General features: G+C 38.6%; 1 protein-coding gene across 2 annotated transcripts; it reads left to right on the top strand.

Moving 5' to 3' along the window:
• The first annotated feature begins 1,488 nt into the window (after nucleotides 1–1,488).
• On the top strand, nucleotides 1,489–16,859 carry LOC140237670 (cation channel sperm-associated targeting subunit tau-like). 2 transcript variants are annotated; one of them, XM_072317596.1, is made up of 13 exons: nucleotides 1,489–1,635; nucleotides 4,031–4,082; nucleotides 5,716–5,849; nucleotides 6,384–6,503; nucleotides 7,196–7,240; nucleotides 9,668–9,828; nucleotides 10,353–10,447; nucleotides 10,929–11,016; nucleotides 11,481–11,589; nucleotides 12,940–13,102; nucleotides 14,463–14,521; nucleotides 14,892–15,030; nucleotides 15,428–16,859. In XM_072317596.1, exons 1-13 carry the CDS (start codon nucleotides 1,552–1,554, stop codon nucleotides 15,655–15,657), a joined length of 1,479 nt encoding a protein of 492 aa, XP_072173697.1. In that variant the 5' UTR covers nucleotides 1,489–1,551; the 3' UTR covers nucleotides 15,658–16,859. The 2 variants fall into 2 exon arrangements, with proteins under 2 accessions (XP_072173697.1, XP_072173698.1); XM_072317597.1 differs by lacking the exon at nucleotides 1,489–1,635 and adding an exon at nucleotides 3,572–3,611.
• The last annotated feature ends 919 nt before the right edge of the window (nucleotides 16,860–17,778 follow it).

A 17,778-nucleotide genomic window follows, 5' to 3' on the forward strand; every position in this document is an offset into this window, starting at 1 on the left:
TCTCACCGCGATCATCTTACCACTTACTAGTAGTTCATAAAGATTAGATTGAAGACAATGATGATATGACAACAATGACAACGACAATCATTATTCATATCTCTGCATTATATCGATATTTTCCAAACGACCCTGAGACAAATTAGAACAAGGCTTTCTATTTATTGCCAACCCGACCCGTTCATAGGTTGAATCACCACATGAATGATAGTCAACGTTTTAGATATACCTGTTATAACAGCACACTAAGAACTGAATTGGTCCCTGGCTTAGAAAACAATAAAAATTGAAAGTCTCGTCGAGTAAAAATCATAGTGTGGCAATTTGAGATACATGCGCTCCCAGGGTATCATTAGATAAATTACTCAGCGATGTATACAGTGGATTAATAAGGAATAATTATTCTAATACCAAAAAGAGAGCCCCAAAGAACTCATGTGTGCAAACACAGTGCTAGATCTTGTATTATTGATTTGTATGCTACTTATTAATGCACTCTACTCTTATCTAGTTGTGCCGGCAAAAAAAAAAAAAGTTCAAGCCAAAGTTGAGCTGTCGATCAGAGTGGAGTGTTGTTCTTGTTGTTTACGTGGAGATCTTACACCAGCTGCAGTTGCCTGAACCTGAGCGCGTATACACACATTGTGCGCGCGCGCGCACACACACACCATAAGGTCCTACACTGTCATCTACACACAGTGTATTACTGTTATGTAGAGTACACGTTTACTGTCATTCCGCGAGGTGCGTTCAACTCTCCACTCAGAGGGAATTAACCAATCAGAAACGCGTATTCGCGGCAAACTGAAATCTCGTCAAAAATTAACTGTACAACGCAATGATTTATTCGCCAACCTGACCCGTTCATAGGATCAGTCCACATAAAGTCATTATGTTTTCATAGAATGATATTTCCTCTTTCATTTTATACCTCTTCCATTTTGGTCCACCTTAATTTCGTCGGTCTAATGTACCCCTTAAGAAGAATGGAAAATATGCAAATTTTGTGTTTTATAATTTCCTTGTTCAGTATATTTTAAATGTCATAACCTTTCAAGTGGTCAAATTTCATCAAAGTACAACTCTTCAGCTTTTTATCGATATATAAATCATGAAGATTGATAATGTCGTTTAGATTTACAGACACTCTAAAAATGTGGTCTCCCAGCTCATTACGTATTCATGTCCGCGAGGTCCATGCATACGCGTACGATAAATGCGAAGGCTTTTCAGGACGTTGCGGTCTGACTGTTTATAGCCTAAACAAGTATGAATCTAAACGATAATCCATCTTGAAGATTCTCTGGCACAATGGACGCTGAGCCACTCAAAAATTTTACAAATGCGCGATCCTTCGGGCGCGTATTTCTTGAGCTACTTTGCGCAATGTGTTCCCCATGCTTTATGCCACGAGAGAGAAACGTAAGGCTGTGACAGCTAGGTGTAACTAGCCAGAGTGTTTACGCCAGTCTACATCCCTGACCCACACATGCAGCACGTGCCAAGATGAATTATTAGAGTAAGGTCGTTCCATGTTCTTTTGCTTTCAAAATGTCGAAGCACTCCCAAGTTTCCGTCGAGACAGACGAAGATGGTTACAACCCAAGTAGTGCGCATTATGTAACTGCTCCTCCGGTAAGTATTCAATTTGTCTTGTCTCTCTATTTACATTGTTGTTTTGTCGGAGAACCATGCATGTAGTTCAAAATCGTAATCTTTACATTATACCCGAGTCCAGAGATGCCAAGTTCAAAAAACTTTTATGAGTGAGATTTTTATGACTCGGCGTCTCGGCGTTCGCGCGCATGCGCACGCGAACGAGGAGGGTGCCCCCCTCCCATGGTAGGGAGCTTTTTAGCTCTTAATGATGCGATCTGGGGGGAAATTACAGAATACCGGTTTTGCATCATATAAATTAGCATATTAGTGCGTATAAGAGCCGCCGAGGCGGAAGGCCCCGCCTCCGGCGGCTCTCCCTTAGAGATGAATTTCAGCCCGAAGGGCTGAAATTCGTCTTTCCCGACGTTTGGGCCCCCAAAAAGCCCAGAAACGGAACGGCCGTCAAAAAGTAGGTTGACCACACAATTTTTATGAAAATTGAGTGGTTTCGGAGGAAAACTGCTCTAAATCGAGATAACTCGAGTAAATCGTCGATAAAGAAAATTGAGCCGATTTTGACGGAACTATTTTAAACGTGATGACGTCATCACAGCTGACATCCTCCTTCCTTCATCTCTTTTCGACACAAGTCATTCACGATCAATCACTCTACACACTAGTTTGGCAAGGCAGCGCGTATACGCGTATTGTCAAGAGACATGTGCGCACTCAACTGCTATACGTATTGTACACTGTACTAGTAAACATGCGCGCGTTCTGCAGACTCAATACGCGCTATCACTGCACACGTACGCATCATAAGCTGTTGTGTGTAGGTACTGTTGTATAGTAAGGGTACTAGGTCTCGCGCAGGGACGTAATGATCGCGCATAGCGTAACTGCGTATAGCAAGCAATATTACGCGTAGGACTAAGCGCAAAATTTGCCGATACGCCCATGGAATAAAAATACCTGACAACCGCTAAACATGAGAAGAAAGCAGGTAAGAAATTTTGATTTCAAACAAATTTTGCACCAAATTTCCAATTTTTTGGAACAAATTTTTCACTAAATTTCCAATTTTTTACCTTATAATTTACCTACCTTAGCTTAAAATCTTTTTTTAAGGATGTTGTAGCCTAGACGTGTCGTCTCGCTTGTCTCGTTCGTATGATCGTAGCCGATAGAATTCGTAATTTGTTCGATCGATCGTTGATAATATTCTACGAAAGCCGAAGCACGCTACAGCCGCAGAGAGGGGCAGACACTTTCACGCATGAAACTACATAGGGCAGCTGCGCGATCTTTACATACCCCGAGAAGGTGAACGCATTAAAAAAAGTCCGACATACAAACGGCGACAGCGCACTACTCCGTCATCGTATCATCAGGAGATTCTGGGAGGTGATTTTTCTGCATTTTCGTGATATTCATTGAGAAATTCAGGTACGATTATGGAATAACTTCTATTATAAGAGCATTTCAAATTTTCGTGCGCGATATCTAGACCCCTCAACCACAAACGTACGACTGCATAGAGTCAACATGGTGGGCTGTCAAGAGCACCCACACAGTGCGTAAGCTCTACTGTAAGCTAGCACCAGCAATTAGATAAGTGATTGTTTTATAGTCTCACCTAAATTGCTATCGATTTCTAGGATACGGACTATCCTCGACTCCTAAAAACGTGAGTATTCATCGTAAATTCGGGTAAATTTTAACGGATAGTCTAGACTAGCATCGTCAGGATCTAGAACTACATTATTCGGGGGACACCCCCGAAACCCCCGAGAACAACGTAAGATACCACACTTCTCACCGCACAGAGCAAAGAAAACACACGTAAACAAATGCAATCGTCGACAGCCGAATCACGGACCGTATCGCAGATCGGATTGATATTTTAATGGTTGCTATCGGCAAGCGTAATTACGCTCTTTTCAGAGCGATTTGCGCTCTCCGTGATTGGCTGCCGGTATTCTGTAATTTACCCCGATCTGGTGCATACTTAAGTGACTATTTTTTACTAATTTTGAAAGGCAAAAGGGAAATATACCTTCAATTGCAACTATCATTTTAATCCTTTGAGCTATGCTCCTTATTTTTGGCTCAAATTGCAGACTTCACCAGATGCGTGAGAAAAATGGGTGCCATGCGTGAGATCGTGAGACAGACCCTAAATGCTTGAGTCTCACGCAGAATGCGTGAGACTTGGTAGCTCTGCGAGTCCCGATTTTATCATAATTATTATAGATCTAGTGATGAATGTCTGGATTCTTTTAAAGAGGTAAATATTACAAAATGCCTGTTTTAAAGTGATCAAGTTAGTTACGCGTACAAAACTTGCCGCTCCCGGCTTGCCGCAACACAGCCTTGTCTGACAATATAGGGCCTATAGGTATTATGTTTTCCATCTAAATGTCATCTACAGAGTGGTGTGCTCAGTTTCCATTGCAAGAGATTGAAGAACCTCGATGAGTCCCGTATCCTTTATTGTCACCAGATGGGAAGTCAATTGCATTCAAGCTTTTAAAAGTGGCCAACCAACCGTAATGTTTGTTGTCTATGTGCAAGTTTATTGTCCCCGCCGAACGAGTTCGAGCAGGGGACTGTGAAACGGGCTCCGTATGTGTGTGTGTCCGTCCGTGTGTCCGTCCGTGTGTCCGTGTCCGTGTGTCCGTGCGTCCGTGCGTCCGTGTGTGATCAAAATGTTCAATTTGCTACTTCTCTGTCATTTATGAGCCAATTTTGATTCTGTTTGCTTTATATGATAGCACTACATGGGAGCTTTGAAACTTCTACACAGAATTTCATTTGTGACCTTTGACCTTGACCTTTGACCTATATTGTACATTTTGCTTCAAAATGCTACTCCTTCGCCATTTCTAACCCGATTTCGATTCCGTTTGCTTTATGTGATGGCACTAGGTGAGGGCTTCAAAACTTCTACACAGAATTTTGACCTTTGACTTCTTTGACCTTTGACCTTGATTTTTGACCTATATTGTACATTGGGTACAAAATGCTACTCCTTCGCCATTTCTAACCCAGTTTCACTTTCGTTTGCGTTGTATGATGGCACTAGGTGAGGGCTTCAAAACTTCTACACAGAATTTTGACCCTTGACTTCTTTGACCTTTGACCTTGATTTTTGACCTATATTGTACATTGGCTACAAAATGCTACTCCTTTGCCATTTCTAACTCGATTTCGATTCCGTTTTCTTTATGTGATGGCACTAGGTGAGGGCTTCAAAACTTCTACACAGAATTTTGACCTTTGACTTCTTTGACCTTTGACCTTGATTTTTGACCTATATTGTACATTGGCTACAAAATGCTACTCCTTCGCCATTTCTAACCCGATTTTGATTCCGTTTGCTTTTTGTGATGGCACTAGGTGAGGGCTTCAAAACTTCTACACAGAATTTTGACCTTTGACTTCTTTGACCTTTGACCTTGATTTTTTACCGATATTGTACATTTTGCTACTAAATGCTACTTCCGGCGGGGACATATTTTACGCACCGCGTAATTTCTACTTTTCCTTGTTTAAATTGAACCAATGACAGCCCATTCTGCTCTTTTGATACTACAATGATTAGTTGAGACGTAATTGGTATATTGATTCCACAGTCATCTTGTTATCAGTAAGTATAGGCCCTGTACCATGAGTGATATGCCATTACTGACGATTACTTTTCGCATCTGAAAATCTTAAAGGCAGATAAACACATAATATACTTTATTACAATATTATATATCTCCATGAAAGAAAAACACTTGACATCTTAACTTTGATCACTCATTCACTTTCTCAATAATTGTACATGTTTAATCTGTAATTATACGTTTACATTAACTTTATTGAACAATTATATAAAGCCAGGACGGTCAGAGAATTCCGGGGGAAATAAAATGGAATTGATTGATAAGCGATATTGTATAATAAAGAGCTCATCACAATTAATTTAGCCTATATGATGTTATACGTAGGCATGTTCATATAGATTGTATGCTTATTGAAACATACGCACAATAATTAAATGTAGTGTCATTTTGCACATTTTATGCTACCTTTCCTTGATGACTATTTTTGGCAATTTTGCGCGATTAGACGCAGTCGTGACCAATCCTGAGTTTTACATTCGATTCCGAGTGGGCAAGCTGTCGAAGTGCACAAAAACTTTCTGCTGGACAATGGGTACCAAGTTCGCCATTGTCAACGACATCAAACATTTCTCGCTAATGGTAAGAAATGAAGACGTTATTTATATAAGGAAAAGAAGGGCAAGGAAACTTATCAATGCAGATTTCATACAATATGTAACTTTTTATCAAGACATAACATTGCCACAGATCAAACAAATTTATTGCTAAAGTAGGCCTATACATTATATATGAATCTGGATAGACACATGGCAGTACCATGCTTTTTGATCGTATTTTCAGAAAAAACAAAGATGTCTAATAATGAAATACAGTCTGATAGAATCAACAAAGAACCTTATCCTGAAGAGATCTCTCTCTCTCTGTTTGATGAAAAAGGGATTTATCGCCTTTTAGAATTGAGCTCTTCAATGAAATACAGTCTGTTAATTTTAAACAATGTGGTGTTATGAACAAACTACAGTGCATGTATATGCCTGAAAGCATGGGCATCAGGGCCTACCACTTGAGCCGTACTTGAGCACATTACCTCTTATGTTTATATTCCTAAAAACCTCCCTCCATACCTGACAATGTTATAGTCTTATACTCCACCAACAAGTTGTCTTCTTGCAGATTTCTCGTATCAGGACCGACCCGTCGAATGAAGTCCGCATCGACTTGGTCATGGTAGAGACGGCACACGTTCACCGAATCATAGGACACAGGGAAATGCACCTCTACGACATCATTAGAGTAAGCGAAATCAGTTGAAAGCAATGGACTGCTTTCCCAGATTGACCGATCAGTAACGTTTATTCAGCGTTGATGAATTTCGATTGTTTATTCTGTATTTAAGGATATTGAGTGTTTTATGCGTTAATTCGTCGTGAGCTATCGCCATAAACTGTTTTTTGTTTGATTTCCTCACGTAAACATCCTGGCAGTGTCTGTTTTAGACAAAGCTGTCATATGCTTAGTGTATCCTAACTGTCGTGAATATCCCATTTGTTCAAAACCTTTTCAAAATTGATGGGATTACAAAAAATGTGGTTAGAATGTCATTATAGATTTCAATTTGTGATATAGACTTCAACAGGAACATTGCACATGTGAGTTAGTCATCATGACCATGCAAATCTCTTTGAATGATTCTGAGAGATTAAAGATATACCTAATCCCAGTCGTCTTATACAGCAAGCTTTACTATATACGCTCGGCAAGTTTTAGTGTTGCAATCACGTCGGTCAAACCCCTGTGCCCTGTTATAGACAAAGTATGACATTTAAGAGATCTACTGAAGATGTTGACATCGTTTGGGTATAAGAATACATACCTTTTTCATCGTCTTTATGGCATGTTCACATTTCGGAGATTTTAAACAAAGAAATCATGTGGTATGTCTTTCAGACGTGTTAATGACACTTTGCTTTGAATCATTATTGCAGAATATGTATCTTGCTGGGACGTACGAGCTGAAATATAGACAGAACGTAAGTATGTTCGGAATTGTTGCACTTTCCTTTTAGAATATAGGCCTATTATGCTGTTTATGTTTTAGTAACTTTGCTTTTTATCTGGAAATACTTATCATTTCCTATGCTTCATGCATACAAACAAATTCACATTAATTTCTTTAAGCCAACATGACTGAACTTGAAGTGATGGGGAAAATTACGGTATGACAATAATCTGTTAATTGTATACATCCACTCATACATTGTTGACTAAAGCGTTACTATTGTCATTCAATTATTCTCACCAGTTATGTCAATCTAAAGCAATGGGTAAAATTTGTCTGATTTAATGTGATCAATGGTGATGGTAAATAAAAATTATACTAAATTGCACTAGAGCCAGGAACAATTAGCAGTGATTCATTCAAGGACTACTACCTTCCTTGAATCTCACAACATCATATCTGACTCCCAATTTGGCTTTAGAGAAAAACATAACACAACTCATGCCATTCTAAGTTTAATTAATACCATTTCAGCTTCAATCGAAAAATCCTGTCATACTATCGGTTTGTTCTTAGATTTTTCTAAAGCATTCGATACTATAAATCATGACATTCTGTTATACAAACTTGCGCACTATGGTATTAGAGGTAAGGCTCTGGAATGGTTCGAAAGTTATCTTTCTGGAAGAAAGCAATTTGTTACCATTGATGGATATAATTCGTCTACGGTACCAATCACGTGTGGAGTTCCCCAAGGAAGCCTTCTTGGTCCACTGTTATTCTCTATTTATGTAAATGACATTCGATGTTCTTCGAGTGTTCTCTCTTTTATCCTTTTTGCTGATGATTCAAACATATTCTATACTCACAGTGATCCTAATAAGTTAGTAGAAGTTTTAAATGTAGAACTTACACATGTAACAAATTGGATAAAAGCAAATAAATTATCTTTAAATAAACAAAAAACCAATTACATGTTATTTAGTAACTCTGTTAAACAACTTCCTGACCAAGTGATATTTGATAATTCTGTCATTAAAGAAGTCAAGACTACAAAATTTCTCGGTATTACAATTGACAATAAGCTAACTTGGAATTGTCATATTGATAATATTTGTAAGATAGTGTCAAGAAATATTGGCATTATTAATCACGTTAAACGGATTCTCCCCAAGTCAGTGCTTCTTATGTTATATTCAACTCTTATTCTTCCTTACCTTAATTATGGCGTAATGGCATGGGGAAATGCAATACAAACAAAAATGGACAGGGTACTTCTCTTGCAGAAAAGAGCGATGCGTTTGATATGCAATACCGCCTATAGATCACACACTGATGTCTTGTTTAAAGAAAACCGTATTCTTAAGATTACTGATTTATATCGTCTTCAGCTGGGTTGTTTTATGTACAATGTAGAAATTAACGCTACCCCTGCTGTATTTAAGGAAATGTTTCGAAAAAATAATGTTATACATAATTACTCAACAAGGAATGCGAATGATTATCATCTTCCTAAAAATAGAACTAGTTTTGGTAACAGAAATTTCATGTTTACTGGTCCTAAGCTTTGGAATTCCTTTGATCGTTCACTAAAACAAGCTCACAGCTTGAATAGCTTTAAGTATAAGCTCAAAACTTTGTTTCTTGATAAGTATTGATAAACAGTTTTATGGTAATAAAACGTATGTATACTTCAATCAATTTTTTTCTAGAAGTACTTTCATTAAGTATACTCGGAAGGTTATCTTCTGTTTCATTCATTATTCTAATGGTATATAATGTACACTGTAAACACTTTATACATAAACCTGTGCTTTGTAACATATACATGACTTATTGTATATCCATAGTACGGTTCATAATTGTGCCCTTGTAAATAGTGTATATATGGTGTTTTTGTTATTCCACTCAGCCTTATGTTTGATACTATTTTGTCTATAATCTGTAGGGGGACTACATTTAACAAGCAGTGCTTCTAAGTAGTCCCCTCCACATTTGTACATGGTGTGATTTTATCTCAGAATATCACGATATTTTGTATATACATGTTATATACTCTGTATAGTATTGATATTATATCCACTATGTGTTATACCCTGTATATTTTATCATATAATGTCCACTATGTGGAATATGAATAAATTTCATTTCATATGAAAAAATTTCATTTCATTTCATTTCATTTCATTTCATATTTCTCGATATTTTGCGATGTTTGAGCTACTTCATGGAAAGGTTTGTAATCTAAGGATACTAGTAGTAGAAATATAACATAAACTCAATTGGAAGTGTGAACATGTGAAATTTGAGCCCTGGTACGGAAAACAACCAGTGAAGGAAATAATAATAATTATTATTATTTTTTTTTTTTTTTGGAATTATGACGATGTTGGTTAATTCGTATTACAGATGGACTAATTACATGGATAGCGTCATTCTATATTCAAATTCCTTTCAGTCCGTGGCCTTCCTTGATTTCGAGATCTGCTTTGCCTACGGAATATTCGGCTACGGCTACTCGCACCAACTTCAAAACCGACAGCGCCGCACGGCGGACATCGTGAGTCACTCCTTCCTCTACCGCTCGGAGCCGCCTGCCAACAGGAGACAAGTAGACAGGTATAGACCTGCTATTCGCTCACAGATGCTCGAACTATGCACAGCTACAAAGATGCAGCAGACCTATAACACAAAAGTGATCAGTATAATATGTACAAGTACCATCATTTCGAGATGTCTAGCGTATGATATTGAGACCTCAAGTGAATATCACTCGAGCCGGACCATCAAAGTGGAATTCATTTGACATCATTGACGGTATAGTTGTCTGAGTTTACTTTCGGAGTGAGGACAAGCAATATCTGTTGAATAAAAAGGGAAATGCAACTCATGATGATTTATGCTGGTAATGGCAATGCGCTAACCAAGCGGAGAGAGAGAGAGAGAGAGAAGGGGGAACAGCACGATTTCATTCATAGATCTCTTATGAAATATATAAACATAATATAAAAAAAGGGCGTCCGTTGTTTGTTCTGGTGAAAACGAAAGCCTGGGTTCTTTTTGTATAGGTTAAATATCCATACAGTAGTCAATATGAACTTGCACATGAAAGTGACATTTGAATGCGTTTAATTCTTCTCCAGTATTGCAATGGCACCGGTGCCAATGGAGTTGCCAGACTTTTTGTCCCTTCGAGAACAAGTCGAGATTGGATCGCCAGCCGTTAGAGAGAAACTCGGTAAACAAAGACGCTCCATACATCGATATTTTAACCGAGAGAACAGAGAGAGGGAGAGAGAAACTGTTTTTTTGTGTTTGCTTTTTTGTTTTTGTTTTTGTGTTTGTTTTCTTGCTATAAAGTTCCTTCCTGCTCCAGATATGTTCCAACCTCAAACTTCTGAGATTTTAAAAGTCGATTGCTATTTAAAAAAAAAAAAATCTATTCATTTCCAATGGAGGTGGTCTTGGTCTCGGAAAACCTTAAACACGCTTAAGGTTATATGAGGTCAAATTGAGCTCATAAGCCATGTTATATTGACTATCTCCAAGGTTAGCCATGAATATAGCGTTATTATGTAGACGATTGTGCAATAACAAAAGATTTTTCTTTGACATGAAAGCAGAACTAGTAAACTGATTGGAAACAATACTTGGCATATATAAGGTAGAACAAAGTACACGCCTTGCAGCCAACGTCCACATTTTGTTTCCTGTGCTAGCGGAGCGATATGGCAGGCAAGTCTTGGACATGTTCGCAGACGTTGATAAACAGGAACCTGTGATTCTAGCCAGGACGATGAAACGGAGGTAACAAGTTTGTCAGTGCACACACCACCCTCTAATCATGCTGCACTTTTACTCTCTTATATACACTTTATAAAGGGGTTTTACTTTGAATGGAATTTCCAAGGAATTTTCTTCAACACGCCCATTCAGTACCATAGAATTCTGTTGTATGCATTTCGGTTTGTAAATGATAAAGAACATGGCTAGTGACAGTGTTTAGAAGTCATAGTACACGAGACTTTCTTACCGTGAAAACAACTTTTCGGGTATTCATTAACCATCTACCTCATGAAGTGAACACTAAAGGGGGGGGGGGATTCGAGGGAAGGAGAGAAAGACAGAAATATCGAGAGAGAGAGAGAGACAAGGAAGAGTTTGTTTTTATATTGTATACACCCATTCTGAAACCGTCAACATTACTGCATAAATGACCCATGGGAAGCTAAATATGACTTGAGCATCTGCTCTTCATTCTATGCTGTTAGACTGCAGAAAATTCTGTCAGATTTCGGATTGTTAACCAGCCGACAGCAGCGCAAACAGTTCCTCGAAAGACTCATCTTACGTCAAGTCGATGAGAGTAGCAACCAGCATGTAAGTATGTATATACTGCTAGAAATGCTGACTCCAATCTTGTGACATATATATATATATATATATATATATATATATATATATATGTGTGTGTATATATATATATAAATATATATATATATATATATATATATATATATATATATATGTATATATATATATATATGTATGTGTGTATTGTATATACATATATAGACATGCGTAATCTGTAAGAATGATTAAAAGAACGACGACACCGTTTTGCTTTCATTGACGCTTTATCTATACTGCACTACACTTATATCTCAAAATAATATTCAGCGTCTGAAGGGATTTTCATCATCTTCATTAAAATAATACATGCGCCTACTCATCAAGTCAATCAAAGTTGCAAGCGTGCATTATAATTTTAATGCACAGTCGCATAATATTGTAACGAACGGACTGCTTAACATTTCAAGTTGTCGTCTACTTAAGATTTAGAAACTGAGTCATGTAGGGTTGGACCTACTACTAATCGACCGCCTAATGTTTATTTGCTTGATAAGAATATTCAACACTGAAATTCACGTAAAAAACTTGACCTACGTGATTGAGAAAATCCAGCTCTATCAAATGCCGTTGTTCCCTTTTCGATTCGAAGTTTCAGTGCAAAAATATCGCCGACGAACTTGCGTGGCCTCGTTTCAGCTCCCCGCGGTAAATCGCGTTTTTAGGATCGACCGCTGATTTTGCATTGACAATGCACGTAAACCGAGTTGTATTGAACACCGTGTTGTACTAAGCTTTTTAGAAGCCTTTTAGAAACTTCCATAGACATTACATTGTGCTGTCATTATGATTCGGTGAAAATATTCATTCGAAATTTTGTCCTTGATTAAAACCATTAATGAAGAGTGAATTATCGCGTTTTCCCACACCATCCTAATCTACATTCAAAGCCAATCCATTTTTATGTGCTTTGCGCGCAGAGAAGTGCGTATTAAGTGTTCAGTGCGCGAATTATACGCGGTCGGTTTCAATAAGGGTGGTCGATATGTAGTAGGGCTACCATACCTGAAACTTACAACGCATTGTCTCGGATATACTTAAAAGGTAACGATTGACAATCACTCACAAGACAAATATATAGGAAAGAATATCATACACATCCTACATCTATTGATATTCATTAATGAGCGTGAAAAAGGGAGCTCCACAACCAAAATCCCTCACCCTGTATACTTCACACACATTCAAAAGCGCCCACCCACGCCCACACACACACACACACACCTACCCCCCCCCCCCCCCCCACCTACACACATGCACACAGAGGCTCTTTTTTAATCGTAATATCTAAACAATGTTGATAATCTCCCCCTAATGAAGGCCGATCAAGGAAAAGACGGCGCTCTGTCGAAGCCGGCACAATCGGAGTTGGTGGACATGGACCAAGTAGCGGCTCCTGAATTACAGGCCTACGGAGACGACGACGACCACGCTTCTGCTACCGATGTCACTGAGATAAGCAACTTCCTTGCCAATGCACCTGGTATGAACGCACCCATCCCCCCCCCCTTCTACAACAACCCACTCACACAAACACACACACACACACACGCACATACGCACACGAACTAACGGTAAGGCAACAAAAACACTCGTGTATATACCAAAATGAAGTGACCAATGTCAACAATAATCATATTTCAATTGAGAGTCATATAGGAGAATTTCATACTATTTTCCATCAACTTCTTGCGAATCCTATTAGCGTAAACAAGCACGTCTTAATTACAAACTTATAGAAGCAGTACAATAATATTTATCCACGACAGTTCGATATTTCATCAAAATATTATAGCTATACGCATTTAGGCCTACTTGAAAGCTCATGTTTTGTTTTGTTTTTATTTATTTCAATACTAGTACCTTAAAAAAATAGTGAGGAAAGGAAGTCTGTGTGTGTGTGTGTGTGTGTGTGTGACTTCTATGAGTTGTAAAAGCGAGTTTTTACAAGCTTCCTTCTCATGATTTCAGGTTATTTTCGGTTATCAAAATTTTCCAGCATATTTAAACAAACTTTTTCAAGGGGTTTATTTATTATTGAAGGGCAGCTGCGAACCTGGGGTGTTTCATAAAGCTGTTCGTAAAGTTACGAGCGACTTTTTTTTTTTTCCATTTCAATGCATAGTATTTTCCTGTGTTTTATGTACAATTTCAAGCAGTTCATTATTTTACTTCATTTAAAAATTCTATTCACTTCGTCATGTACATGCATTCTATTTACCATTGTAATCTGGGGGCTTTACGCCTTTTCAAGCTATCGCTTTTTGTAGTCCCCGTTCTCCTCCTCAGTACTTCTTTTCTTTTTTTTTTTCTTTTTTTTTTTGCTATGTTGATCTCACAATGTATTTGTTTTTATGATGATTGAGATGAATAAACGAATTGAATTGAATTGCATTGAATTGAATTGAATTGAACTTACGAGCGACTGGTGATCAGTTCTTGTGCTGAATTATGGAAATTCTGATAAGTATATAGCACATCAGAATTGATCACCAGTCGCTCGTAAGTTGTTCGTAACTTTACGAACAGCTCTATGAAACAGGGCCCTGAACCTGTGAAAATATTCGGATGGGCAAGGGATAGTTGTATCATCTTCATGACATTTTTGATAAATCTAACACGGCACTCTGCATGATCTGACATAGCCTATAATGTATATACATTTATGAATGATTGACACTGATTTCATCGTTTTTCTGAAGAAAAATTTGATACCAGTTAGTGTCAATTGGAATCACTCTTGTTTATCTTTTTAAACACGGTATAATCAAAGAATGAAATGACCTTAATGACAAAGAAATCAGCACTGAAGACTATTTTTTAAACACTTTTCTTCATCACAGGCATCCAAGCAAGAGGGCGGTACGACAGACAACGGCCATCCATGTCCGTGTTACACGAGGTGAAATATTGTGTGCATGGTTATCCTGTTTGGTTGTATTCTGAAAGTTACCATGGGTCACAGTGTGAATTCATAATTCAGAGAGGAGACCCAAATAAAAAACTATTAGCTTTATCAAGCACTTTCATCTGAACTATTGAACATCAGGTACGATTTGAAGAGGATTAGATTGTAATGATATGGTTACTATTGGTTATTCCGACTAATGCGAGAGACTCAAAGTATAGTTTGAAGTATCTCCTTCCGGAGATTTATTAAACGCGCGATAAATTGGTTTAAAAACATAGAACATATTCCACTTGATTTTCGCACATATTGACTTGCTTGGGTTTATTTTGCTTCTATGCCGGGGTTTCCTTTGAATGTACAGGATGAAAGTGTAGATAACTTCAGCGATGAACCGTCGACGTCGTTGCAGCCTGGGTATGACGCAAGTTCTCTAGCTAGTGAGCAGAAAGCTGCTCTTGACCTTGAGGAGAGACGTCGAAGCACCCTGGCAGAGCTTCCAGGTGAGGGCGCTATTTAAAAGTGGGAGATTATTGGTTGTTTGCCGAGTTTCTGTTTGTGTTTACTAGTATGTGATGACTGTCTATGACCCGTCATGGACTTGGTTAAAATCGGATGCAAACCTGCCAAGCTCATCAAGCTATGACGTTGCACTGTGTCTCCGAGTCGACAATCAAAGTTGTCCTCGTGATGCAGAGTAAAAGATACACTAACATTTACATGGCCCTTAATAATTCTTAGCATTGGTCCATTCTCTTACACCATAATTTCCTTGGGTCTGTTGTTTTTGTTTCGCTACTTTAACTCAAAACAATGTCTGTATTGACAAGTAGTTTTCATGTTCATGTAAGTACTCACTCACCTCTGATAGTCTGTTTGAACCTTTCCTCACGTGTAAAGGAAAATTCATGATGTCGTTTGCCAACAAACTTCGCTTGTGGAAGGTGAAGGGTGGACCAGCTACCACACCGCTGACGCCCAGCCGTCCCGAGTCGGTGACCATTGTGGATGGACCTGCATCGGACAGGACCTCCAGGGAAAGCATCCAGTCCAGGAACTTCTACCGCTCCGTCAAGCTCCTCAAAAAGGCATCGCATCAGAAGGAGCCGCCTGTATTGCCGGACAACTGAACCACCGATAAAGACGGATATCGCAGCTCCCGGCGTGAACATTAATTATTCTGCCAAATCTTTGTCATCTTTGTTCTCTGCAAAGAAGAGGAAGAGCGGGGATATTAGCCTGTCGTTATTGGCTTCAAACACATTGGTTATCATCTTGATGTACACTGATATCGGACACGCCACCCGTGGCAGTAGTCCGTCTAATACTATTTTGATGAGCGATGAGCTATTAATGATATTGTACGTATGCTGTGCATGCCCTCAAATATTTTCTGCATTAAACTTTGTTCTTTGTCCTTACTTGATTGCGGATATTGATCAAACGTATTTTGACATCCGTCACAGAGTTTTCCATACGTCCTGTATCAACATCGTCACTAACTATTTCAGGTACAACTACATTTTAATCTGTTTATCTTCTCATTTGTTTTTGCACAGGATATTGAATATTCTGATGTCCACTCCTACCCCCCCCCCCCGAAAAAAAAGGAGTTACGGACAGTTAATACCATAAGGTTTATGGTAAGCGTGCAGATAAAGACAATGACAAGCAAATATCCCATTTTAATACTGCTCTTATATCTAAGTAACTATTTTGTTGAATAGTTCTAATTTCTCATTTATTTTCCACCAGTCTGTTATTTTTAGAAAGTCTAAAAAGTTATAATTTGTACTTCCGTTATTTCTTTTTTTAAAAAGTGTAGTTATTATGTCTGTGTTGTGCCTTGCAGAATGTATAAAAAGAATTCACTGAATTTAATTCATTGTACATGTAAATGGATAGCCCATAATCTAAACGTTTGATGAAACACAATTTTTAAATGTCAGATTTTTGGTCATGTCCTATCATAATATGAGTGTGCTCTGTGTCTTGTTACGCGACATTTAGATTACTGTAGTAATTCGCAGTATAAGTCCGCAGGGTGTGAGTTTGCGAATAGACAGATGAGAAGTGGTTTCCTAATCTTTCTCGAGAGAAAAAAAAAACAGCAACAACAACAAAAACCCTCCACCATATCTCCTGCTGGTGTTGTGTTTGACGACGAAAATTTATATGCCCTGGCAATGAAATATCCCAGCTCTTTTTCGGTTTTCTCATGAATTATATGCGATCACTTTTCCCTGTAAGAGGAGTACTCTTGTAAGGTGCTAGACAGTGTGAGATAAAAAGAAGAAGTGCGAGATCACATTACAGCAATGTGCGACAATAAGGCCATCTTTGTCTCTCCGTCATTCATTTCTGTGGAGTGTTTGGACTGTTTATGACAAAGAGCTGATGAGAAAAATCTCTTTGGTTTCCGACCTCAAATTCGAACAGCGCCAGCTTTCATTGTACTGGTACTCTCACACAGTGTGAACAAAGTATAGAAGCTAGCTTCTATTTACTATATTCTGTAACTTTGGTGGGAACATCACGTCACGTTCACTGGTTGGTGGGTTGGTTTTGGGCAATGCGCGCGCGCTGTGTGTGTGTGTGTGTGTGCGTGTGTGTATGCGTGTGTGCGTGTGTGTCTGTGTGTGTGTGTGTGTCTGTCTGTCTGTCTTGATTGTAGGCCCTATGTGCGCTTGAACTTCCAGGAAAATATCAATAGGCTTTTTTTTTTTCGTACATGTCATGACATGACTTTCGTTAGTAGATCCTACTGTCCAGCCTTGTTTGCATTATGTTTGGTTCGATTTATTTTCACATTCAGTCAAATTATTGCATTTTGCACAAGATTTTACAACAAATTGTACTACTATAGGCTGAGCCTGCTGTTTTTGTGACGTCGGTGGGCGTATCGTGGCATCCGGCACCGAAAAAGAACTGCTGCAGTGATAAGATATTAGGTCAGTGGACGCCAAACATTCTCATATGCCCGCAGAACTCACGTTATTGTTCCAAATGTGCAGTATGCATAAGAAATGTGTAAAATAACGCTGTGATAATACGATTTCAGTTGGGTAACGACCAAAATGCAAAATATGAGCCAGAAATGGTTCGCCGGAAGTCCATAAGCTCGTTTGTTAAGGTCTTAAAGTGTAACCCGGTCTTAAAGTGTAACTCGGTGCCTAGGCTTCTGAAAATGTGTCTCACATGAGAGCGCCACTGTGGTTTTGGATAAGTTAGGCCAGTTCTTTCTGTCGTCT

This window comes from Diadema setosum, chromosome 14 (genome assembly GCF_964275005.1).
Source record: "Diadema setosum chromosome 14, eeDiaSeto1, whole genome shotgun sequence".
Taxonomy (NCBI): Eukaryota; Metazoa; Echinodermata; class Echinoidea; order Diadematoida; family Diadematidae; genus Diadema; species Diadema setosum.

Bases quoted from the DNA above. Each gene is read 5' to 3' on its own strand.
- LOC140237670 (XM_072317596.1), top strand. From the start codon at position 1,552: ATGTCGAAGCACTCCCAAGTTTCCGTCGAGACAGACGAAGATGGTTAC. The intron at 1,636-4,030 runs GTAAGTATTCAA...TGTCATCTACAG, and splicing joins ATTATGTAACTGCTCCTCCG to AGTGGTGTGCTCAGTTTCCA. The intron at 7,241-9,667 runs GTAAGTATGTTC...AATTCCTTTCAG, and splicing joins AGCTGAAATATAGACAGAAC to TCCGTGGCCTTCCTTGATTT.